The sequence below is a fragment of the Patella vulgata genome, chromosome 5 (genome assembly GCF_932274485.2).
Source record: "Patella vulgata chromosome 5, xgPatVulg1.2, whole genome shotgun sequence".
Taxonomy (NCBI): domain Eukaryota; kingdom Metazoa; phylum Mollusca; class Gastropoda; family Patellidae; genus Patella; species Patella vulgata.
In genome coordinates, this window is record NC_065883.2 from 71,678,620 (window position 1) to 71,704,699 (window position 26,080).

The 26,080-nt window shown below is 35.8% G+C and overlaps 1 protein-coding gene across 4 annotated transcripts in view; it reads left to right on the top strand.

Annotated features, from left to right (window-relative positions):
- LOC126821917 (apoptosis-stimulating of p53 protein 1) overlaps positions 1-26,080 on the top strand; it is a 126,755-nt gene that overhangs the window by 28,859 nt on the left and 71,816 nt on the right. For 2 of the 4 annotated variants that reach the window (XM_050550536.2, XM_050550537.2), the window contains exon 4: positions 15,329-15,387. In XM_050550536.2, coding sequence (XP_050406493.1) covers positions 15,329-15,387 — 59 coding nt within the window. Of the gene's footprint in view, positions 1-15,328; positions 15,388-22,084; positions 22,193-25,419; positions 25,485-26,080 lie in introns of those variants that run through there. The other 2 variants (XM_050550543.2, XM_050550544.2) reach the window with 2 other exon arrangements.

The following is a 26,080-nucleotide window of genomic DNA, read 5'->3' on the forward strand; positions in this document are numbered from 1 at the left end:
TTGATATACATTTTACTTCAAAGATCAACTTCAAACTATTCCTCTAATTTGACTATTAGTATTGATTGGTGTCATGCATGCGACAGGGTATGCAGAATTCACATAGCTAATATAATTTCTGTACTGTTGGGTTGGTAAATTTTCAAAAAATGAAATGAAATGGGTTTTTAATGTCTTACTGTTCTGCTTCAACTGGTCTTTTACTAAAGACGGGCATACATCATACGTTGTGCTATGAGGGAAATTTTGCCCTTACAGCGACACTATATGTTCTACTCTTATATTGAATTCAAACTGCCAAGGGATCTTCTACGTACACTCCATTGTGTACATGGGACCTAGGTTTTTCTTCCCATCTAAATGACTAGACAGCGACACTATATGTTCTACTCTTATATCGAATTCCATCTGCCAAGGGATCTTTTACGAGCACGCCAATGTGTACACGGGACCTCGGTTTTTCATCCAATCCGAACGACTAGACAGCTGTCCCTGTCAGGCCCTCTGTCCTGTACCACTGACAAGGGGAAACAGATAAATTTTAAGAAATGAAATTATAAGAAATAAATTTTCATTTTTATTTTCACTAAATGACCTGTACTGATCGAGGGATGCTTTAATTACTGGCTCCTTAAACCATGCGAGTCATATGAATAACTGTGAACTACTGTATTTAAGGACTGTACATGGGTTGCGCTGGTCTAGGGAGCAGTATTTTTAAGCAGTTTTGAAAACTCAATATAAAAAAAATATCTTTTTTCTCAAAAAAATAAAATAAAAATGTGGCGAACGTGGATCTGCATTAGTCGATAGGTTCTAAAGGATTATTGAACTTATTAAGGATATTCAGTAGCAGATTTTTAAAAAAAATTGTAAAATTCCACATTGAGATACTCTGAGAATATTTGGATTTAATTCCTAAAATAACAATTGGTAGCAATGAGTGCCAGTAACCATAGTAATCTTTGTTGACTCCCTGTGACCATACAGAGATTAAATCTTAGAGAGACCAGTCACTGGATTAGCTGTAAAGTAATCTTCCCTTAATACTCCGTCTTAAATCGTCAGAAGTTAACCAAATGGCTATAATTACCTGATCTAATGATTGGATAGAATTTCCCCTAAATGGTTTTAAAGGGAAGCCAAATTTTCATAAAAAAAAAGAAGTCTAATTTAATTTATAAATAAATTGCCAATCGGGTCATATGAGAGAGAAAGAAATGGGATTTAACGTCCACTCGACACAAACTAGGTCATTTCGAGACTAACACATGGTTCAATTTTATTTCAATAATTTGCATGCGCATATGGGTCTTTAGCAGTGGGAGGAAACCGGAGGATCCGGAGAAAACACACGAGGTTGGACGGGCAACCCAACTCCTTGTCATGTACAAAAACAGGGAATTGAAACCATTCCAGTTGACTCAATGACAGACCTGATGATACACCGCGCACCTGCTAATCATTTGGCCATCCCCCCCCCCCCCTTCAGGTCATACGAACAATAATTTGTTTAAAATTGCAAAACTTAGAAATTTGGAACTAATAAATTTTGAAAAGAGCCGCAAAGTATATTTTCCTGCCAGCATCTATTATCCACCTCCCCCCCCCCCCTTTGGTCATACGAACAATAATTCGTTTAAAATTGCAAAACTTACAAATTTGGAACTAACAACTTTTGAAAAGGGCCGCAGAGTATATTTTCCTGCCAGCATCTATTATACTACTATATGTATCTGACAGCCTGATCCCTATTCTATATCTAGGGCCCTTATTCACGAAAACTTAAACTAAGATACAATCGAAATTTTAAGAAATACTGCAATTCGTTTGGCTGACCATTAAAATCAATTTGCATATATCCAATTTACATATTGGTCAGCCAATCGAATTGCAGTATTTCTTAAAATTTCGATTGTATCTTAGTTTAAGTTTTCGTGAATAAGGGCCCAGATCATGATTTGTTATTTTAGGCAGTGTCAAAGTTCATACAACAGATATATAAAACCTTATTCATTCCACCCAATTAAAGGATTTCATACCTGCTAATTCATGTTGATGCATAAAAAATTGGCAAGAAAGTAGCAAATGATTATTGTATGCCTAGATATGTTGTCAGTGGTGTATGAAATATATAATGATGTTATTGTTGATAACAGAAACAGAATTAGTAAACGGTCAATTTAATAGCCTGAAGGTGAATGAAACTTGAGTTAGGATAATGATGTCAACATCCTTGAATCATCTCCGTCGGAGGGAATCTGTAAGATGAGAAGGGTCAAAACATTTGGATTGCCTTGGAAAAAATCATCGAAAAACTTGATATTTAAAGAGGAATAAAGTCAGAGTTAAAGATGCTTGCCGTTTTTTTTTCTTGAAATATTAAATAAAATTCTTATTTTGACATTTATTCACATGACAAACCCATAATCAACTGGCTTAGAAATTGGGTGGATTAGAGATTGCCCACCATGTATATATATTACACGTGGAGACTGTCATTGGATGGCTTAGATATTGGGTGGATTAGACAATGCCCAAGATATCTGTATTACATGTGGAGACTGTCATCAGATGGCTTAGATATTGGGTGGATTAGAGAATGCCCACCATATTTGTATTAGACACGGATACTGTTGATAAAAGGACTGACAGTCAATGTCTATTTCTTGTCAAAATTCCAAACTTATAATTAACCTCATTTGACCCAATTCTGGCCAGTTCATTTCAAAATGGATTAAGAACCCTGCTTCCTACACTCATAACTTTGCTCAGAATAAAGTAACTTTACTGAAATTTTCAATATATTCATTTTAAGTTATAGCAAAAACGAACAGTTCTTTCTCTAAATTTTACATAATGTATCTTTAAAAAATTTAATTTTAATTTGGATGTTTCAATATGTTGAAATGAAACTGAAATGAAATTTCCGTCCCATCCGACAGGTGGACATAGTCCTTGTCTTACCCTCCGTCCTTCACCACTGACAAGGGGGAACCACACCGGAAAATCCTGAGGAACTTTTTCAGCCAACACCAGGATCGATCCCGGCAAATCTTGGTTTATGAGCCAGTGTCTTACTCACTGAGCCAAGAGAAGAATCTGTATTCCAGGGTTGTTTTTTTTTCAATCCCCATACAAAGTTTTTGTATGTGAAGAGCTTCCTTCAAGCTCTTAATGGTCGGAGATTTTGACCACAAGGCAGTAACTCAGAATAATATTAATATGATACCCATGTTTTGTCAAATTTCCGGATATTAATATTTTCACATAACTATTGGACATTTGATATTCAAACAACGTCTATTTATTTCTCAAGTATTTCCATACAAATGTGGTGGTGAAAAGATTTTGATTGTCTATATTTGATAGCCATTCTTAAATGTTTTGACGATTGGGCATTCTATATTTCTGAGAAAAATGACTGATCTCTGATTCCCATACAAAGCTTCATTGTTTTTCAAGTGTTTTTCTGTGGTTATGGTGGTCAGGCTTTTTAACCATGAGGCATTCAAAAGGAGAATAATATTTATATTTATATGACCAAGTGTTTCGGTATATTAAATGTCCAAAGATAATATAGCATTTTGTTGTATTTCTCAATAGAGACGGCAGACATCAAAAAATAAAAGAGTTTATTAAGCAAAATAAAACACATTCACAGTATTCGAGAGCACTTAATATTTAGAGGTGCTTCAGGAACACCATTCAATAACTTCAAGAGATAGAATATTGGCTTTATTGGATTATATTGTCTATCCATAAAATGGCTGAGCTAAGAGTATTCTGTTTAAAAAGCGGTTCAAAAAGACTAATTGAAAATTTAGGAATTTACAAATGGCAACCAAGACTACTTTGTTTGGACAGTACTTCAGATACATTTAAGGATTTTTGATAAAAACATCCAGTGATCTTGTTTAATCGACACTAAAATGTACCCAAATTAGTTATTTCACTTTCAATTAGTTATTTCACTTAATTAGTTATTCCACTTTCAATTAGTTATTCCACTTTCAATTAGTTATTTCACTTTAAATTAGTTATTTTAGTTATTTCACTTTCAATTAGTTATTTAACTTTAAATTAGTTATTTCACTTTAAATAAGTTATTTCACTTTCAATTAGTTATTTTAGTTATTTCACTTTCAATTAGTTATTTCACTTTCAATTAGTTATTTCACTTTCAATTAATTAATTCACTTGCAATTAAGAAAGCAAAAGAAAACTCCTGGTTTGCATAAAACTGGACTAAAATGAGGCCCTTCAAAATATTTTACCCATCATTTATAGGTGGCGCTAGTTTGTTTATTTTATATGCAGAATATGCTTAAAGTTGCGAAAGTTTAAATTCATATCTTTGTATTACTTTGTAAATACTGAATGAAATTTTTGTACTGATATTCTTTTAAAATCTAACTTACACTTACACAATATCGAAAATTACAAGGTATGTTAATGGTATATACTATTCAAAAAAAGTAGGGGATATTTGATTTTTAAGTGTTATCAAAGTCACCTAATGAAACTGACGAAGAAACAAATGACAAAATGAAATGAAGTTCACATTCATCGATTTATTCCAAATGATCGTTAGACTAAGTAAGGCACAGACTGACCATTATAAGGGTAAAATGATACCCGGGGTCAAACAGCAAAGTTACCACAGCATCACAACCAAGTCAGTAACGGGTAAATCCTCCTCTGTTTGCCAAACAAGCATTGATCCGACGTGGCATACTCCTAATGAGACGTCTAAGGTCATTTTGGTCCAGATTGTCTATTCCTGTTGCAACGCAGCAGCAAGTTCTTAGACATTGGCAGGACGTTGTTGACGTTGACGTAACCTCTGTCCAAGCATGTCCCAAACATGCTCGATGGGGGAGAGGTCGGGACTCAGTGCTGGCCAAGTTAATGTGGTGATGTTCTGTTGTTGGAGGTAACCTGTAACGATCCTGGCCCTGTGACATCTTGCGTTGTCATCCTGGAAGATGAAACGGCGGCCATGACGTCGTGCGAACGGCACAACATGGACTGCCAAGATGTTGTCCCGGTAGTACTGGCCTGTAACACGCCCTGCAACAACATGTAAAGCCGTTCTTCCAGCAACAGTGATGCCTCCCCACACCATAACAGAACCACCCCAAAATCGATCATGTCTGATGACGTTAACGTCTTGGAAGCGCTCGTTTCGACGACGCCACACCCTCCTACGTCTGTCCAAAAAAATCAACAGTGAACCTTGACTCATCTGAAAACATCACATTGCTCCAGCGTCGATTATCCCAGTGTTGACGATCCCTACACCAACGACGTCTTGCCTGAATGTGATGATCTCTCAAACAAGGGATCACGCGAGGACGTCGGGCGCGAAGGTGACCCCTATGCAGTCGATTCCGAATCGTCTGGCCACTCACTCTCACACCAGTGTCTGTTTGAAGACGAGCGCTGATCTGATTTGCTGTGATGACACGATTTCTCAAGGCCAAGGTACGGATAAATCGATCCTGGGATTTAGTTGTCGCCCTTGGTCGACCTGAGCGTGGGCTGTCCTGTACAGATTGTGTATCACGGTATCTGGACCATAGCCTGCTTATGACAGACTGAGAAACATTCATCGTCCGCGCCACAACCGCCTGTGTTGTGCCGATCTGTAGCATGCCAAGGGCACGTAACCTTTCATTTTGGGTAAGCCGACGCATATCAAAATTTGTTTTCTGGTCACTAAAACAATTAAACTGATGTTTCCAACCTGGAATTCAATGCCACAATGACTGTAACATTCAAAGTCAGAGTCGTGCAAATCTTGGGTTGGACCCCCATGATGTTCCCAAGCATCACCTGCATTCCATGCGGTAGCTATTGGTACGTTTGGGCGTCACATGTAACTGGAAATGTTTCTTCTGTTAGGTTCTATAGTGACTTTTTTCGTAGTCATTTGCATATTTTAGTATTATGCCCCCAAAATCAAATATCCCCTACTTTTTTTGAATAGTATATTTAATATTTTACTCAGTTTTGGTCAGCATTGTAAAATTATATACTGATATAAACCTAGTAAATGATAACGACACAAAAACGTAAGTGTATAATTTATAATGTAGTAATAATAATATTTATTTTTTCCCCCCAGTTGTTTTTTTTTCCAGTTCAAGTAGGATTTCTGTGATTGTCCATTTATACAATTTAACTCGAGCATGTTAAAAACCCAATAAAACTGTTAATTGGGAAAAACTATTCTGTTTTTAAGGACATACGTTTGACAGTTCATTTCACAAACAAATAAAAATTCTTGTTATCCCTTGAACTTGTTGGTCATTAATATATACATTTATTCTTATTGCTTGCAATGTTTGTGTAGTTTGTGTGTCTTGTCCACAGGTTTGTCTTAAAGGTTTTGTTTGCATCTAGTGTTCCGGGTGGTTTCCTCTTGTCAGTGGGATGCACATAAAAGATCCCTTAGCAGTTGAAATTCGATATAAGAGTAGGCCATAGCGCAGCTTTCCAAGCAAAATTTCCCTCATAGCACACTGTATGCCCGTCTTCATTAACCCAGTAAGAGCTAAATAGTAGGACTTTAAAAAACCCATTTCATTTGCATGTTACTAGTAGGTAAATAATTTTTCACAAGTAGGGTCGACTGTCCAACCTTGTGGGTTTTCTTCAGGTCTCCCAGTACCTCTCACAGCTAAACACCCTTAAGAACAAGTGAATTATTGAAATAAAATTGAACCTTATGTTCATCCCAGAAATTACCTAGTTTATATCGAGTGGATGTTAAACCCCATCTTTCTCTCTCTTTCTTGGGGAGAATGGATTGGATTGGAGGACAAAATGGTCTTTTTAAGGCATGTTACACCAACCAAGTTACAGGAAATTATTATTATGGGAATTCTGTTTCAATTGATTAAACCGATTAGCATTGTCATTAGGCGTTTTCAACCCCTGACACGTCCATTTCGTGATTCATTCATCATAATTACGTTAGCCCTTCCTTTGATGTAAAAATCAAGGTAGATCTATTACAATACAGACCATTGTCCATGGATGGGATGAGTTGAAGTAATGACCATTGGTCACTGATGGACATTTAAGCCATTGATGATTTGAGATTTAGCATGTGATCAGAATGTGATCAGTCATGCATATCGAAGGATTCTGCCCCCACACCAGGTGGTCAGATTGTGATGTATGGGTTCCAGTTTCAAGGGGTTTTCAATAGTGTGATGGTCAATAGCCTTTATTTCATTCGTTTCAGGGATTGGACATTGCTGTTCTCTGAATTTCAATGTCTTGTTATTATATCTCCCCTTACCTTTTAGTTTCTCAGTTTTCAATGATCCTTGACCTACAGGGTCGCTTGATTAGAATTTAAATAAGTTTAATAGTATAACCTGATGGCGGTCCATGTCCGTGTTTATTTATGGATAAACTAGGATATTGTGTTATGTAATATATGGACTTGGATTACTTCTTGTGTGTTAAAGATTACATTGGATTTTTAGAATGGCATTGAGTAAGTATGAGTGGAGTCACCTCTAATTTAAAACACGATTTTAATATAGTTCTAAATTGTAAGGTAGAATGATCAATTTGAATCTGTATATGAGCTTTAAGAAATGTTTCTCTTTTCTTCTCCTGCAAATTTTGAGAGGGAGTGGTACTGTATTGTATATTGAGAGAATGATATTTTATCATGAATACACAAAATATTTTCATATATTTTCTAAACATATTGTATGCATTGTAGGGTCACCGGCCTAACCTTGTGGGTTATCCCCAGATTTTCTGGATTCATGCATACTGATACAGACCTAAACACACTATAGAAAATATTTAAATAAATTTCCACCATACATAAATGACCTTTTTGTATGGAGTGTAAGTTAAAACTCCCCCTCCCTCTCTCTCTCTCTCTTTCTCTCTCTCTCTCTCTGTCTTATATAATAGCCACCCAAGCTTAAAACACACTGGAATGAAGTTAGGGCCTGACAAGAAACCATGTACTCTCTCTCTCTCTCTCTCTCTCTCTCTCTCTCTCTCTCTCTCCATATATTGTACAAAACTGCAGTACTATACAAATTAAATAAATCACAACATACCTCTGTTCAGAATGTTTTATATTTATTTATGAGGCCATATGTCAAGAATGAGAAACCACTTGATTTTACCTGTGTCACCCACTTAAGTGGACGAATTCCTTATTTCCAAAATTTTCACACCTTTTTGTTGAAAAGGTCAATGATAATTACCACCATACCTTTGTCCTGGTCAAAAGTCATGTCTGTGTTGACAAAATAAAACACTTTTTAATGGCCTGTCTGCCCTCCAGTAATTTCACAGTTTGAGATTTTATGTTTCAGGGGTCTATTTTTGCCTAGTGATAAATTTGGTCAGTGTTTTTTTTTAGATTTTATTTTTCTGAAGTTTACAAAAGTATCAGCCGATCCAGCCAATTTTATTCTTTTGAGGGCGTGTTGCCATCCCCCTAGGCCTACTATTCCTACAAGTTCATTTTTCCTAAGGATATATTTTTCTGTGGCCTGTGTGTATGTGGATGTTTGGGATTTGTTACATAAAATTCCAACCCGTGGGTTTTCTCCAGGTCCTCAGGTTTCCTCCCACTGCTAAAGACCCCTACGCGCAAGCGAATTATTGAAATAAAATTGAACTATATGTTAGTCCCGAAATGACCATATCTCTGTATCTCTCTCTCTTTACTTTCATCTAGCTTTGTATAACATGGATCCACATTCACAACAGCTTGTAATACTGCAGGGCAGGTTGGACAACAAAGTTAACAGCGATAGTTTCAAACTTTAAAAATCATTATTTTAATTTCACTTTTTAATTGGATGTTCTACCTGAATTGGATGCCCAGGATCAATGATACTTGACAATCCAGATTAAGTCTTGATTATCCATTTTATCATTAAATTTTAAATCTCGTAGGTGTTTTAATCCATTTAAATCTTGGCAATATGATGGTCTAGAGAGCTGATTGTCGGATTGTCATATGAATAAATGTCTAAATAATAGTTTATATAACATTTGAACCCAAAAGAAAAATCTGCAATAGGCAGATTTAGCCCTTACATAATGTCTAATTAATAATTTAGATAATATTTCAGGCCTAAAGAAAGACCTGCAATAGACAGATTTAGCTCTTGCATAATGTATGTTTAAACAAACATTATGTAAGATTTAAAGCGTTTTTGCTATAATAATTCAAAAATGGTTAATGAAAAATTAATATATTGAAAAATTCAGTCAAATTATTACTTTATTCTGAGCGAAGTTGTAAATATTTTTTTCAAGAAACAGTCTCTGTAGGAGTAGATGAAAGTACATGTAACGTAGACAGGTCCATGCGGAGAAATATCTCTATGTTCTGTTGTTATTAACGGCAGCCAGTCAGTAATTTAATAATCAATTTTGTCATCTTCGGCAAATATTCTTGCTTTCCTTTTCTATTGTCCATTCAAATAACCAACGGTCAATTTGTCAATAAAATCACCAATGAACAAAAGGGCAAGCGAAAGTTTTATGTTTGGGTAAGCTGATGTTAAAATCTGGATTTAGTTGTCAAGGTTGCCACTTTTGTCAGGACATGTGATCATGCATTTTAATTTTTCACAGGTCTTCGTCCGAATAAATAGGATTTTAATAATAGATGCATAGTAATTATGCGGTCAATTCCTTTTTTTTTGTAAGTTCTCGAGGGCGCCATGCTGGTTTAAAAATTACAAAATATAGATTATTTTGCAACAGATAATGTAATTACAACTTCTCGAAACCACTATCATCTGTAATTCTGTAGTTTAAATCGGGAGGTTGGATGGCTGAATGGTTAGCATGTGCGCACTGTATCATTAGGTCTGTCACTGAGTCAACTGGCGTGGTTTCGATTCCCTGGTTGTATGTGACAAGGAGTAGGGTAGCCTGGTCCTCTGGTTTCCTCCCACTGCAAGCGAATTATTAAAATAAAATTGAACCATGTGTTAGTCCCAAATTGACCTAGTTTGTGTCAAGTGGACATTAAACTCTCTATCTCTCTCTCTCTCTCTCTCTGTAGTTTAAGTCTTAGCAAGATGATCTTCTGTCTTACAGCGGCATTATGGAAGATTTAGACAAATGTTAAGTATTATTGAAACCCCCTGAAGTAATCGGAAGTAGAAATAAAATGTTAATATCCCATGGGAAATGTTGTGTGGTTTGATGAATGTTGTGATATTGACCTACGATAGAGTCCAAAGTTTAATGAACAAATAACAGACAGTGGTCAATGGTGATTCCTAATCAAATATTAACATATTAGATGACCACAAGGTCGATTGTTCAATTGTATAAGATATTTATACTAAAGATAAAACTTCTGTCCACTTTGGTCCCCCCATCTAACATCAATACGCCATCTTTTGTCTTGAGAGAAATAAAAACTTTTAATCTTTGTTGATTGATTGTGTTGGAACTTTTCAACTTTTATTTGTCGTGAAGCTCGGTGGACAAACTAAAGAATTTTAAACCTGTGTTTTGTTTAAGAAGCCGTTGTTTTATCTTCACAACTTCAAATCTTTGTAAATAGAAATTTTAAATTCTAACTTTAAGTTGATTGTTCAAGTTAAAGAAAAACGTTTGTTTAAAAAGATTGCCACTTTTAATTGTAACAACATTATATTTCATTGGCTATTTTGTAAAGCTTGTATTAAGTGAGCACTAAGTCGTGGAAATTGTATGCTATGAAAATGTAATACACAATAACACATACTTATGAAAAAACAGCTACCTATTTATTTGGGCAACACTTTGACATGTATTCTTTCAACGTTATACAGCTAATACAGTAATGAAAATGTACAATAATAATAATAACGGTCTATTTACCATTGAGTATGTACAGCCTGTCCAATACTATGGGTCCCTCTAGAACCACAAATTGCCTGTCCAATACTACAGTTTCCTCTAGCAAAACAAACTGCGTGTCCAATACTATAGAGTCCTCTGGCACCACATACTGCCTGTCCAATACTACAGATTCCTCTAGCACTACAAACTGCCTGTCTAATACTACAGCTTTGTCTAGCACCACAAACTGCCTGTCCAATACTACAGCTTCTTCTAGCACCACAAACTGCCTGTCCAATGCTATGGGTCCCTCTAGCACCACAAACTGCCTGTCCAATGCTATGGGTCCCTCTAGCACCACAAACTGCCTGTCTAATACTACTGCTTCTTCTAGCACCACAAACTGCCTGTCCAATACTATGGGTTCCTATAGCACCTAAACTACTGCCTGAGTAAAGTTCTTTTTACCTTGTAATAGAGATGGTCGAACTATTTAAAAAATGCATAGTAGTTCTGTGACTTGTGCGGTTCCATGGACTAGAGGGAGATGTAGATTCAGCAATTTTGAATACGAGCTAAAAAAATATAACTTTTCTCTAATATTAATATTTTCAAGGAGCCGAGGGTAGTCAGTACTGAATTATTGCACACAAAAAAAATGTTAGTCCCAAAATAATATCGTTTGTATTGAGTGAGCTTAAAACCCCATTTTGCTCTCTCTGTTCACTTTAACTCTGCCCTAATTCATGCGTTAAAAAGTACTGGACATTAATGACCATGTAAGTTTATAGTTTACCGACTAATTAGAACAGGGTGGACAGGTCAGTTAGTATATACTAAATGTCAGGTGTGTCATGAATACAGGTTCTCAGGTGTTGACTTTAATAATGGCCTGATTTTTACACCTATGTGTTTAGATTTTCTATATAACGATGATTTGAACTTTTATCTTTTGTTACCTGTAATTTATGGTGTTATTGGTAATATATCAATTGGATCGTTTTAGATCAGAAGGTCAATCATTGAGTTCATTGGTGTGGTTTCTATCCTGAAATCCTATGTGACAAAGTGTTGGCCTACCTGGCTAGCCTTGCAGGTTTTCTCATGGTCCTCTGGTTTCCTCCCACTGCTAAAGTAATTTACGAGCAAATAAATTATTGAAATAAAATTGTACCTCATGTTATTCTCAATAAAACCTAGTTCGGGTTGAGTGGGTGGTAAACCTCTGTCTGTCTGTCTGTCTGTCTCTCTCTCTCCTTGTTTCCCCTTGTTAGTGGTGTAGGATGGAATAGTGTGGCAAGGAAAAGTGGCAAGCCTTTTGGATGGGATAAAAGTAATAGGTTCTGTCAGTATATACCATTGGCGGGCCATTAAATATTACATGTACCTGACAGTTGAAAATGGACGAGTAGACCTTACCACTGCTGCCTTGGCAAAATGCCCCTAAGAGCACACTGCAGTTGGTGCAGAAAAAAGTAAAATGTTAAACCAAATTTCATCTTTCACCTTTAAAACATTCTGTTCTATATAATTTACACTGGTTACCTGTTAAATATCAAATTGATTTTAAGATTTTATTACTTACTTTTAAATGTTTAAATAATTTAGCTCCTGTTTACCTCTCGGATCTTTTAGAACTTTATACACCTGGCCGAACATTACGTACATCAGATAAACTACTTTTAAAGCCCAAAACTGTTCAACTAGTCTCTTATGGTCAGCTCTTTTAGTTATCAAGCACCTGTTTTATGGAATAATCTACCATTTAGTTTAAGATGTTGTACATCTCTATATACTTTTAAAAAACAACTTAAAACACATTTATTTAATCAGGCTTTTAACTGACTCTTTATACAATTGTTAACATGTCCATAATCTCGTTGTTTATTTATGATTACATTGTCACTTTGTAAAATGCCCCTGAACATGTTATATGAAAGGGCGCACTATAAATATGATGTAATAATAATAATAAATGTGCACGCTGTATCATAAGGTCTGTCATTGAGTCAACTGGCATGGTTTTGATTCCCTGGTTGTACATGACAAGGAGTAGGATTGCCTGTCAAACGTTATGCATTTTTTCCGGGTCCTCCGATTTCCTCACACTGCTAAAGACCCCTACGCCCAAGGGAATTATTGAAATAAAATTGAACCATATGTTAGTCCCGAAATGACCTAGTTTGTGTTGAGTGGACGTTAAACCCCATTTATCTCTCTCTTTAAAAACATTCCATTGTTTCAACCCTACAAATCAATAAGATTGTATAAATGGAATATTTGAAATTTTAGGCGGATTATCAGGTTTTTAGTTTGTTGCAAAATCAATACATTTGGTTGTCTTTTGTGATCATTATTTTCATCCGAAGGATCATTTTGGATAAAATCTGATCGACCCAGTTCTCATGATGCAAGTGAAATATTTAATGATTGCCATGACCTCATGTCAACCTGAGCCGGTCGCCATTTCGATGTGTTTATTTTGTAGTCAGTATGGAACTTTAAGACAGGTTGGAGTTATTGGCAAGGAATCAGACCCACACTCGGCTTACACACACTCGACATGTCAAACAAACTTGTCACTGTCGTCAGTGTCGTTGATATCGGACGAGAATAAACGTTTGACTTTGATCTCTGTAACAAGTCTTTGTAGCAAGTTTTCTCTGGCTTTGTGTTTCGTGTTTTACGCTTGTTGACGACTTGTTGTGTAATTTACGTTTCTTATCGACGTGTCCAAGTTGACAGAATCAAATCACATCCTGCATGGATTCTACGGGAAAAAAATCAGTCAGGAGTGAAAATGTTACATCTAGGGACTTTTGATGTCTTTCTGACCAGAAAGGATTTTCAGCAAGGATTATAATTAAATTGTCTTATCAACGTGTCGAAAGTTGACAGAATCAAAAACGACATGCTGAGTGGATTCTACTGAAAAAAACAAACAAATTCTTTCGCGATTATCTAAAATGTTGAAAATGTTACATCTGGAGCTTTTAATGTCTTCCTGACCAGAAGGGATATTAACAAAGAAAGTGATTTGAAATATTCAAAGTAAATCGTGTGGATTTGAAAGAATCATTTATCTGCGATACCTTTGTTGGAAGCAGACGTTAAGTCGCACAAACGAACAAATGGACAAACGAATCACATTTATTTTTTAAATCCTCGAGGAATTTATGTTTTAATTTGAGAAGCAGACGTTAAGCCACACAAACAAACAAACGGACAAAAAATTATGTTTTATTTTTTTTAATCCACGAGGAATTTATGTTTTAATTTGAGAAGCAGACGTTAAGCCACACAAACAAACAAACGAACGAAAAATCATGTTTATTTTTTTTAATCCATGAGGAATTTATATTAAAATTTGAGAATTTATTGATTGTAATAACCTAATGGTGTCCACAAAAATTAAATTGTGATTTTGATCAGAAGTTATTTTGTTGATAAATTTATATATTGAGAATTTATGGATTGTGATAACTGAGTGGTGTCCACAAAAATTGAATTATGTTACATTTGTGATCGGAGTTCAGAAGGATTACATGGACAAGTGCTTGATAGATAATTGTTGATATTGATATATTGTTGATAAATTTGTATATTAAGTATTTTCCTGATGACATTTAGAATGCGAGCAGGTAAGGTGACGATTTTGTGGATTTTAATTTCATTTCTCTATATATATAGGGAGTTGCGTGATCGACTGGTCAATTGCATAACTTCAGATCATAAGGTCTGTCATTAAGTCAGTTGGTGGTGTTTCAATCCCAAGATTGTATCTGACAAGGAGTAGGATCAAACGTCTAACCTGAATTTTCTCAAGGTCCTCCGGTTTTCACTATTAAAGGCCCCTACATGCAAGTGGAATTTTAATATACTTGAACCATATGTTAGCCCTGAAATGACCTAGTTGGTGTCTTGTGGACTTAAAACCTCATCTGTCTCTCTAGAATAACTTGACCTGTTCAAATTTTTATCATATTTTTAGTGACCCAATTGTCACAGTATTATAGTTTTTTAAAGGATTCATAATGACCATCAGATCACGGCCGCAGATCTTATTAAATTTTAGGGGGGGACGAAGGTGGCGGATGCCTGAAAACGCTATCTGAGACCATTTCTGAGCATTCTACAGAGATGAACGTTCCGAGAATAAATTGTCGTTTTTGAGCGAGACTTGAAATTTTATTGATGCATTTTTCTGGGGGGGACGAGGCATATGAAATCCCTCCCAGTGAAAATCCATGGGGGCGTACCCCCCATCCCCCAGGGATCTCCGGCCTTGCATCGGATTCACAATGACCATCGGATTCACAAGACCCCTAAGCGCAAGTGAATTATTGAAGGCCCACAGCGAGTGGACATTAAACACTATCTCTCTCTCTCTTAAAAAGCAAAAGTCTTTTTTTCCAGAAATTATGCATTGTGCTATATGTATTTTGGATTTAAGAAAACATTTTATTTATTATCTTGTCTATTTCAGGAAGACGTGCTCAGCTTCGGAAAGGTATTCGCGAACAACAAGCATTACAACGCAGCGTGGTAAGTTTGTTTTCTTCGCATTTTACACATTTCTCTTTTCATCGAACAAAATAATCCCAATCCCTTGTCTTGTTTTAACGATCGACCTCTGCATATAAAGAAAGATGCATTATGTTCTCTGACGACTACATAGACATATCTGTTGCATTCTACGGAGCTTAAAAATCAATTTTTGAGAAGATGCAAAATCTTTTGGAGTTTTGTTATCCATACTAGTAATAGACATATTTGTTGCTTTCTACGGAGCTTAAAAATCTTGATGTGTTGAACATGGATAACATTTTTTTATTTTTTATATTTAGTTATCTCCTCTGTGGCATTCTACGGGGCTTAGAAATCAATTTTTAAGAAGGTGCAAAATCTTTTGGAGTTTTGTTATCCATACTAGTAATAGACATATTTGTGGCCTTTCTATGGAGCTTAAAAATCAATTTTCTTCGTGTGTTGAAGATGAGCCAAAAAAAAATTGAATATTTTATTATTTTTTTATTATTTAGTTATCTCCTCTTGTTTTACTATCAATAATTATTTTTATCTCAAGAAAGAAAAAAAAAAATTTGCAATGCAATAGATTTTTCTTTGGCGATTACGATCTATTTTATTTGCCTCTCGAAGAAAGTAATTTTTTAATGTGAAGTCTTACAGCCTAATGTTTTGATTTTCCTTAGAAGAATTGTTGTTATTTTTTTGTTTGTTTATTTGTTTGTTTGTTGCAATCTTCAAAAAAGGGAACTTGTTGTTTTGAATATAAACACACTTCTCCTGTATGCAGTGTATTTTTACGACACATCTTACACATTTTAATTTGTTTTTTAGATGTTGAAGTATTTCGCACAAGGATTTGCAAAGTGTTCTTATTTAAGTTCTTTCAGATAAACACCCTTTCAAGTGGCGATAGGTTTCAGTTTATGCGTCGAGACATTCCCAAAATACTCAAGTAGTTGTGTTTCAATTCACTAGAGCCTATAATCGGCCATAAACTTGTATTTATTGATGGATCAAGTGTACGGTGTACGGAATTAAGATATCCCACATATGAAAAAAACAACCTTCTATTAAGTCAAAATTCTTGAGGGAAAAAAGATGTGAATCAAATTCAATTATGTAGAAATGTTTTCATATAAATTTTTTGAATAAGTCAACCAATTGCTACATTATTGGTGCATATATTTCATAGAAAACCCAAATTAGATGTGGGTCAGTGAAACTGATATTAAATTCTATTTGTACGCTATGTCTTTATTCAAATATACATGCCTGTACATACGGACAATGGATATGCACGTAAACATTGAGATAAAAGTCAAAAATTAATCTTGGTCAAATACTTTGAGTTCTTGTGTTTAGAAATGAAATGAAATGAAATGGGGTTCAACGTCCGACTGTTCTGCTCTTAACTGGGTTAATAAAGACGGGCATACACCATACAGTGTGCTATGAGGGAAATTTTGCCCGGACAGCGGCGCTACGGCCTACTCTTATATCGAATCTCAACTGTCAAGGGTTCTTTTATGTTCACCTCAGTTTTTCGTCGGATCGGAACGACCATTGTCCTTTGTCAGACCCTCCGTCATACACCAATGTGTACACAGGACCATCGGTTTTTCGTCCCATATAAACGACTAGACACCTTCCTTGTTAGGCCCTCCGTCCTGCATCACTGACAAGGGAGAACCACGCCGGAAAATCTGGATGAAATTACTCGACCAATGCAGGGATTCAACACCTGACCTACAGGCTAGCGAGCCAGCGTCTTACCCACTTAGTCACCGTGACCCCCCTCTTGTGTTTAGATGTTTAAGTGTATTTAAAAAGATTATCCTGTCTTACTTATTATAGACTGATTGGATTGATTGATTGATTGATTGATGTGTTAAAGCTGACCTGGATTTAATTTTATTACATTATCTGTTTGCATCATGGAGCCATGGTGGCTAGGTGGTTAAGACGCTGGCTCGCTAGCCTGGTGGTCGGGTGTTCGATCCCTGCATTAGCCGAGAAAGTTCACCGGGATTTTCCAACGTGGTTTCCCCTTGTCAGTGGTGCAGAACGGAGGGCCTGACAAGGACAGCTGTCTAGTCCTTCGGATGAGATGAAAAACCGAGGTCCCATGTATATATTGGAATGCACGTAAAAGATCCCCTGGCAGTTGGAATTCGATATAAGAGTAGGCGATAGTGCTGCTGCCCGGGCAAAATTTCCCTCATAGCACACTGTATGGCGTATGCCCGTCTTCATTAGCCCAGTTCTGAGCAGAACAGTAGGACATTAAACCCCATTTCTTTTCATTTCATTTCGTTTGCACCAAACTGTATTATCCCAGTTGGTGCAGAATAGTGGGACGTTGAAACCCATTTCATTTCTTTAACAGTGGAAAGTAACCCCTACGACTTAGCAAAAAATGGAGTTTATCATCCACTTCACACAAACTAGGTCACATTGCGACTAACATATGGTTCAATTTTATTTCAATAAAAGGGAGTCAAAACATGACACTTGACTCAATGATACACATTGTGATCAAACATGCCCGTGTTAAACCATTCGGTCACCCAAGGGGGGTTGGATGGCCCAATGGTTAGCACGGGTGTGCGCTGTATCATAAAGCCTGTCATTGAGTCAACTGGCGTGGTTTCGAATCCCTGGTTGTACGTGACAAGGAGTAGGGTCGTCTGTCCAACCTCATGGGTTTTCTCCAGGTCCTCCGTTTTCCTCCCACAGCTAAAGACCCCTACGTGCAAGCGAATTATTGAAATAAAATTAAACCATATGTTAGTCCCGAAATGACCTAGTTTGTGTCGAGTGGACGTTAAACCCCATTTCTCTCTCTCTCTCACTCTCTTGGTCACCCAATGCCTAATTTTCTTGCGTGTAGGGGTCTTTAGCAGTGAAAGAAACCAGAGGCTCCAGAGAAAAACAACGAGGTTGGATAGGCGACCTTACTTCTTGTCAGGTACAAGTAGGGGGTCAAAAACATGATACTTGACTCAACGACAGACCTTGTGATCAAAGGTGCCCGCATAAAACCATTCCATTCGGTCACCTTAGATTAATTTCACACAAAATTGGATTTGACACTAGGATTAATTTCATGACTGCTTGGCTGTCAAAATCCTAGCAATATATACATCACATATAGTAGCTGTATGTCTTATTTATCAAATATCCCTGACCCCTTTATAAAGCGTGACTCTTATCCAGCCCCTTTATAAAACAGATTATAGGGATATAGGTATAAATTATCATGAGTTATGTGAGACAGGTTCAATCATGTGGGCTAATGTAATTTACCGTGAATAATATGAAGTATTAACTCAGCCATCAAGGTCTCGCTGTGAAACAACAACAGGCCCCTAACTTGATAAACAAAACCCTTTTTCACACCATAGTCAATTCACTACAGTATATTTACTCCTGTATAAAGCCAAGTGGTCGGGATAGAATATTTTATTAACCGCACGTTATTGAGCTATAGTTGAAGGCGATGATAAGTTAAGTTAAAAGACGAAGGATTAACAAAAAACATTGATGGACATCTTAAGAAATCACCGAAATTGTATTGAATGGAGGAACATTTTTTAGCTCTTGTATCAAGGTCAAAAATTGTTGATGTCTCGATTTGAGGATTTGTTCATCTGATATACACCTGTACAAAGCCAAGCGGTTGGGAGAAAATATTTTATTAACCGCATGTTATTGAGCTACAGTTGAAGGCGATAAGTTAAGGTGAAAGACGAAGGATTAACAAAAACTTTGATGGATATCATTTATTTTTTATTGAATTTTTGTTCTTAGTCAAAGGACATACTAAGAAAGCACCAAAATTGTGTTGAATGGAGGAACATTTTTGAGCTCTTATTTTGACGTCAAAAATTGTTGGTCTACATTTGAGGATTTGTTCATCTGGTATACAAGAAAGAAAGAATATAAACGATTTTTTAGTTCTGATATTGACGTCAAAATTGTTGAATGTCTCGATTTGAGTATTTGTTCATCAGATATACGAGAAAAAGCACAGAAAGAATATAAATGATTTCTTAGTTCCTATATTTACGTCAGAATTGATGATGGTCTCGATTTAAAGATTTATTCATCTGATAAGTTTGGATTGTAAAGAAATCTCAGTTGAATGGATGAACCTTTTCATAGGTCAATGACAGCGTAGTGGATTCATTTGGATTAAAAAGAGACCCATCAAGATTTTTTTAACGAACACTTATGAGGAGCTTTGGCTTATTTACATCATCTGCAGAGGATGCTGAAGGTTGAGAAATTTTCAAGTCAGCATATCTTTGTAGATACTGAATGGAATTGAACAATTTTGGGATTGATATTTCTGTTAGAGATTGAACTGTCACAATCTTGTAGTTTGCAAGGGATTTTTAATCACTCGAACGACAAGCAGCAGATTAAACAGACTAATGATCCATATGATTTGAAAAGGAGGACTACAATATTTTAGGGGTACAGTTTGGGTTAAATTGTAGGATTTAGAAAGTGAGAATTGGTTGAATAAAAACCGTATTTAGAGCAGTTCTTGGATGGCCAAAGGGTTTAATGTGTGTGCGTTAGATTATTATTCCTGTCAGTGAGTCAAGTTGATTCCCCACTTGTATGTGACAAGGAGTAGGGTCACCTGTCCAACCTTGTGGGTTTTCTCTGGGTCATCTGGTTTCCTCCATTGAAATAAAATTGAACAATATATTAGCCCTGAAATGAATTAGTTTATGTCGAGTGAACGTTAAACCCCATTACGCCCTCTCTCTCTATTGAGAACATGAGAATTTTATTGAAATGAATTAGAACATGGTAAAAGTATATTGAAGGAGTTTTTTCTATGTTAAACTATAGTTGTTTGTATCCTAGAGCATGTCGGAACAGGTGAACTCAGATTCTTAAAATAATAAATAAACAGACTGAAAAAATGATTGAAGGAGCAGAGTTTGTTTAACTGTGTGGATTTATAAAAAAAAGTATACATGTTTCATTGTGGATTTGTAGGCCATTTATTTCTGAAAGAACACAGCTATAAATGTTGTAGGATCACATGTCGAGTTTCTTGTAGTAGTATTAGTTGGCTGTTTGAAACAGGTGTAGCTTTATGTCCATGTAAATTTGAAGTATCAGAGTATTTGTTTGTTACTTGAAACATGTGAAGTTTTATGTTAGTGTCATATGGAAGAGTAAAGGTTTCTTTTAGTAGGGGCTATTTAAAACTGTTGGAATTCGATATAAGAGTAGGTCACAGTGCCGCTGCCCGGGCAAAATTACCCTTATAGCATACTGTATGGCATATGCCCGTCTTCATATGCCCAATCGGAACAAAACAGTAGGACGTTAAACCCCATTTCATTTCATTTAAAACAAATGAAGATTTATTTGGGTGTGAAGTTGGATTATCAGTTTCTTGAAATAGTGGCTGCTACAGAATAGTGTAAAATAGAATTCTATTGCATCAAATAGCCTTTGAGGACAGTAGTATACGATATACGAAAATATTAAATAAAAGAGTACAGAAATTTACTTGATACGGGTGAAACTTTATATCAGTGTAAAACTTGAGGGACAGAACGGGAGAGTTTCTGGTAGTAGTGGTTAGCTACAGAATAGTGTAGAATAGACTCTATTGCATTGAAACACCCTTTATGGACAGCATACAGGAATACAATATAAAAGTAAATACATTTACCTGAAACAGGTGGAGCTTTATTTTAGTGTAGAGTTGAGGATATAGTTTACATAGAGCAGGAGAAAGAAACTCACCTTAGATTGTGTTGTGATATATATATATATATATATAGGAACAGGTGCTTGTTATATACATGTAGATATACCGGTAGTGTATACTTGTGTACATGATGTTGCATCAGTTCACACATAGTGCATTATATTGATAAGAGCTTTATATATATTTCAAATGCTGTCTTATCTAAATAGGATGTGCAGTATATGAGATAATAGAGGCATCACTGAACACCATTCTGGAATAATCTGATTTACAGAAGATTCTTGACACTTTTTCTATGGATATTTAACATATTTATTGTGTGCGTTATAGGACTTAAACCCTGCAAAAAACAACATACTTTTTTCTCATTATTAATAGGATTTGTAGAAATGTGACATTTCTTTCAAATAAATGGAATCTCGAGATGTTACAAATGTTTGTGATATGAACCAAGTTCAGTATTTTTAATAATTTATGGATGATATAAGATTTGTATAGATACCAATATGTGTCTCCTCTTTCAAATAAATGAGAATGTACGAACATTTTGAAACAAACCAGGTTCGTTATCTCTGAATAAAGAGACTATAGGACGTTCGATGGATAAGGATTATTAGATATATATATTGTGCACTTCACTCATAAAGTGGGTCTTTTCTTTCAAATAACTGGAAAGTTGATGTCAAGACGTTACAAACATTTCTAAATAAAAACAAGTTCCGTATTTATGTAAATGACACTGAGTGATGTTCTATGGCCAAGAATTATTAGATATATTTTGTGTACTGTATTCTATCTACACAAGGTTTGAAAATATAAAAGATAATTTTTTTCTGGATATAAATGTTAGGATTGTTGATTGTGTGAAGTAAATTCTATCTACGCAAGATTGGAAAACATAAAAGATTTCTTTCTTCTCAATATAAATGTTAGGTTTGTCGATTGTGTGAAGTAAGTGTGTGTTTTCTTTCAAATACTATTTGATTGGATAAATTATTGTGAATACTGTTTATTTTATTGATCTGAAGACATAAAACAGGATATTGACCAACACAAGTTCCTTTAAAATGTTCACAGGTAAATTATTTATTATATTATAAATTGTTTTATTTTGTTAAAGTGGGGGTTGGATGGCTGAATGGTCAGCGTGCGCGCGCTGCATCATAAGGTCTGTCATTGAGTCAACTGGGGTGGTTCTGACCCCCCGGATGTACGTGCCTGTCTAACCTCGTGGTTTTTTTCCGGGTCCTCCTGTTTCTTCCCACTGCTAAAGACCCCTACGCACAAGCGAAATTATTGAAATAAAATTGAACCATATGTTAGTCCTGAAATGACCTACTTTATACCCTATTCCATTCTTTTCCGCCTGGGGTGTTCGGTGGCCGAATATTTAACACGAGTGTGTTGCATCATACAGTCTGTCATTTGGTCAAGAGGCATTGATTCCATTCCCCGCTTGAACGTGACAAAACGTAGGGTCGCCTGTCCAACCTCATGGGTTTTTGGGTCCTCCAATTTTCTTCCACTAAAGACCCTATATGCACAAACGAATAATTGAAATAAAATTGAACCATATGTTAGTCCGGAATTGTTAACCCCATCTCTCTCTCTCTCTCTCTCTCCCTCTCTCTCTCTCTCTCTCTCTCTCTCTCTCTCTCTCCTTTCCATTTGATTTTCCACTGGCTTTCTTTATAATTACCCAATTTCTAAACTAGAAACTTCTCCTTCATAAGAGCATGCTCAAGAAAATGGTTTCAACCCGTAAGTCAATTTGTTTTTCCTGACTTGGTTATTCACAATCAAAGTGATCGTTAGTTTATTCAGAGAGAAAATTACCTGAAGCATTCTTAAAGTTTAAACAAAAAAAAACGTTGGCTTGCTTGTAATCCATGAAATTTGCAGTCAGGAGGTTTGTGAGTGCAGGTCACATTAGTGGTAGCAAAGGTTACAATGCTCTTAAAAACGGTCAATAAGATATGTTCGACTCGACCAGTACATAATTACATGGTTAACTTTTGGGGTTTAACTTCGACTCGAGACAAACTAGGTCATTTTAGGACTAATACATTGTTCAATTTTATATCAACCGGAGGACCCAGAGAAATCAGAACCCTATTCCTTGTCACCTACAAGCGGGGAATCGAAACTACGCCACTTGACTCAATGACAGACCTTATGATCTAAAGCACATGTGTCAGACCATTCGACCGCTCAACACCTCTTTTTGATGAAAAGAGAGGATAAAAACAGATAAGAAATAATTTTAAAGGTCACCGGAAAAGCATCATTTTTTTTTAAATAATGCAAGTAATTATGTCAACATATCCTTTCCCTAAGTATAATCCAAAGCCAAATGTCAATATTACCCGTAACAGGTAAATTTCAACATTAGTAATTTCCGCCATTCACCCTGGGTAGTCGTAACTTTCCGTAAATAAACAATCTGTGACGTCATTTTAGTCCTTCTGCACATAGAAATATAGACTAGAATATGAGCAGAAGGACTAAAATGACGTCACAGATTGTTTATTTACGGAAAGTTACGACTACCCACGGCTAATGGCGGAAATTACTAATGTTGAAATTTACCTGTTGCGGGTAATATTGACATTCGGGTTCGTGTTATACTTATGGAAAGGATATGTTGACATAATTACTTGCATTATTTAAAAAATTTATGAACCTTTTCCGGGTAGTAGGAGTTGTTTTGTGCTAACCGAAATATGACCCTGTTTACAAGAATATTGTTCATGTTACATACTCAGGCCAGGTCCTAGTTAGACATTTTAGAGAGAGAGATAGAGAGAGAGAAATAGGGTTTAACGTCCATTTGACACAAACTAGGTCATTTCGGGACTAACACATGGTTCAATTTTATTTCAATAATTTGCTTGCGCGTAGGGATCTTTTAGCAGTGGGAGGAAACCGGAGGACCCGGAGAGAACCCACAAGGTTGGACAGGTGACCCTACTCCTTGTCAGACATTTTAGAGACAGAAGGGCGAAAAGGTTGCCCTCGGGGAGATAAGTTGTTTATATTGATCAGATACAGGTACCCAGTATAGATTTAGCTCTTCACCATATTTTAATTTCAAAATAATTGTATTAACCGCTATGTATTTCGTGCTTTTCCGTTAAACAAACTTGGCTTATGGTTCCGGGGCCTGTTTCACAAAATTTTAACTAAGATAAAATCCAAATTTTAGTAATTTGATTGGATAATATTAGATTGATTTTAGTGCTTAGCCAATTAAAATTAAAGTATCTACTAAAATTTGGATTTTATCTATAGTTAAGATTTCGAGAAACAGGGCCCTGGTTCTTTAAATCTCCGAGAGTTCAACACTATGAGAAAAAGATTGTGAAGTCAAGTTTGGCCTTGGATTAAAGATAAACATGAAGCCATCTTGGATTAAGAGATTTACAGATTTACCTATACTCCATTCATTGGCCTTTTTAGCGGCGAGTCGAATGTGTTTGTATGTTTTATTTGTTCGGTGGTAAAGATTACTGTTTTTTTGTCGTCTGTCAGTGAAACATGTAAACCGTCTGCAGGTAAAATGTGGTTTTGTCTGGTAGAATCATGCGATGATGAAAACGACGTAAGTTTTAAGATTAGATGGCTTCTTCTTCTTCTTGTGGCAATTAATGTCTGCTTCCACCTAGTTTCTGTACCGATTTATAAACTATTATAATACCAAAAACAACCAACTCAAATTTTGGATGGTTTTGGTTACAATTGGTAACATGTCTTTACACTACTCAATAATGTTGTTTTTTGGAGAAAAAAAGAAAATGGTGGCCATTGGTGAAAGCAAAATTCCTGTGTTCGAGGTTTCAATATTGACACTTTATGTAAACAAACATGTTCAATCTTTTTTCTAACGTTTTTTGCAACACATAACTAATTAAAATCTGCTGGGGAAATGTTGTTTTTGTGTGTTTGCGTTTACATGTCAACAACAGAATCGTGAGGCCTTTTTGGTAGGCCTGTGTTTTACGTAGAGACAGACATTTAGCAGTTTGTCTTGAACTAGGGTAAGAAATGTTTCATACATTGGTGTAAGTTGTTATCGTTGTTGTGGCATTTAGAAAAGGGAATGTATTTGGGAGGACATTCATGTAATACAGTTAATTAATGAGACTACTATGATAGACAATTTTGGTTTTGTTTTTACTATCAAAACTTAAAAGTAAAACTTTTTCGTCATGCAATCAACTCTAGTTGTGTCAATACTGTGATTCTAAAAGTGGATAATGTAACTGGCTAATTCTAATCAGTGATCTTTACACAAATGATATTATATTGGATACTGTAGTAAGAGTATGCATACACTGCATTGTATACAAAACCTGTCACAAGAGATCAGGTTGGTCATATTGAAATCATGCTCTACATATCCTGCGCTGAATGAAATTAAGAGGTGAATTTTGGAATGGACTCTGTCGGTCCTTCCTTCCGAGTTTTGTTTCTAGATACATCATGAAACTTTGTACAAAAATCAATCTATTATAGCAGTGCTGCCTTTAGCTAATTAGCAATTTCTCAGGTTTATTTTTGTGTTTCCGTGGAAGGAAATTTGATTTGTTGTTGATATACAACCATTTATATTATGTATCATTATGAAACTTTGTACAAACATAAACCTGTTATAGTAGTCGTAAGTTTTGCCAATTAGTTATTTATCAGATTTAATAACTTTTGTGTTTTCATGGAAACAAATTTGATTTAGATTTTTGTATACAAGGGCACAGGATATTGGTGATCAAGTTTTCGTGTGGTTTTGAAGTTCTTTACAGCATCCAATATCCTTGTTAATTGTATTGGCTATGGTAAAGGGATTGAATATGAAGGTTATGATAATATTGTATTCAATGTAGACCACAGGTTGTGTAAAAACACAAGGCGACTAACGTAATCATACAAACTGTGGGAAAAAATCACCGTCTGTGACAGGCTTTTGTT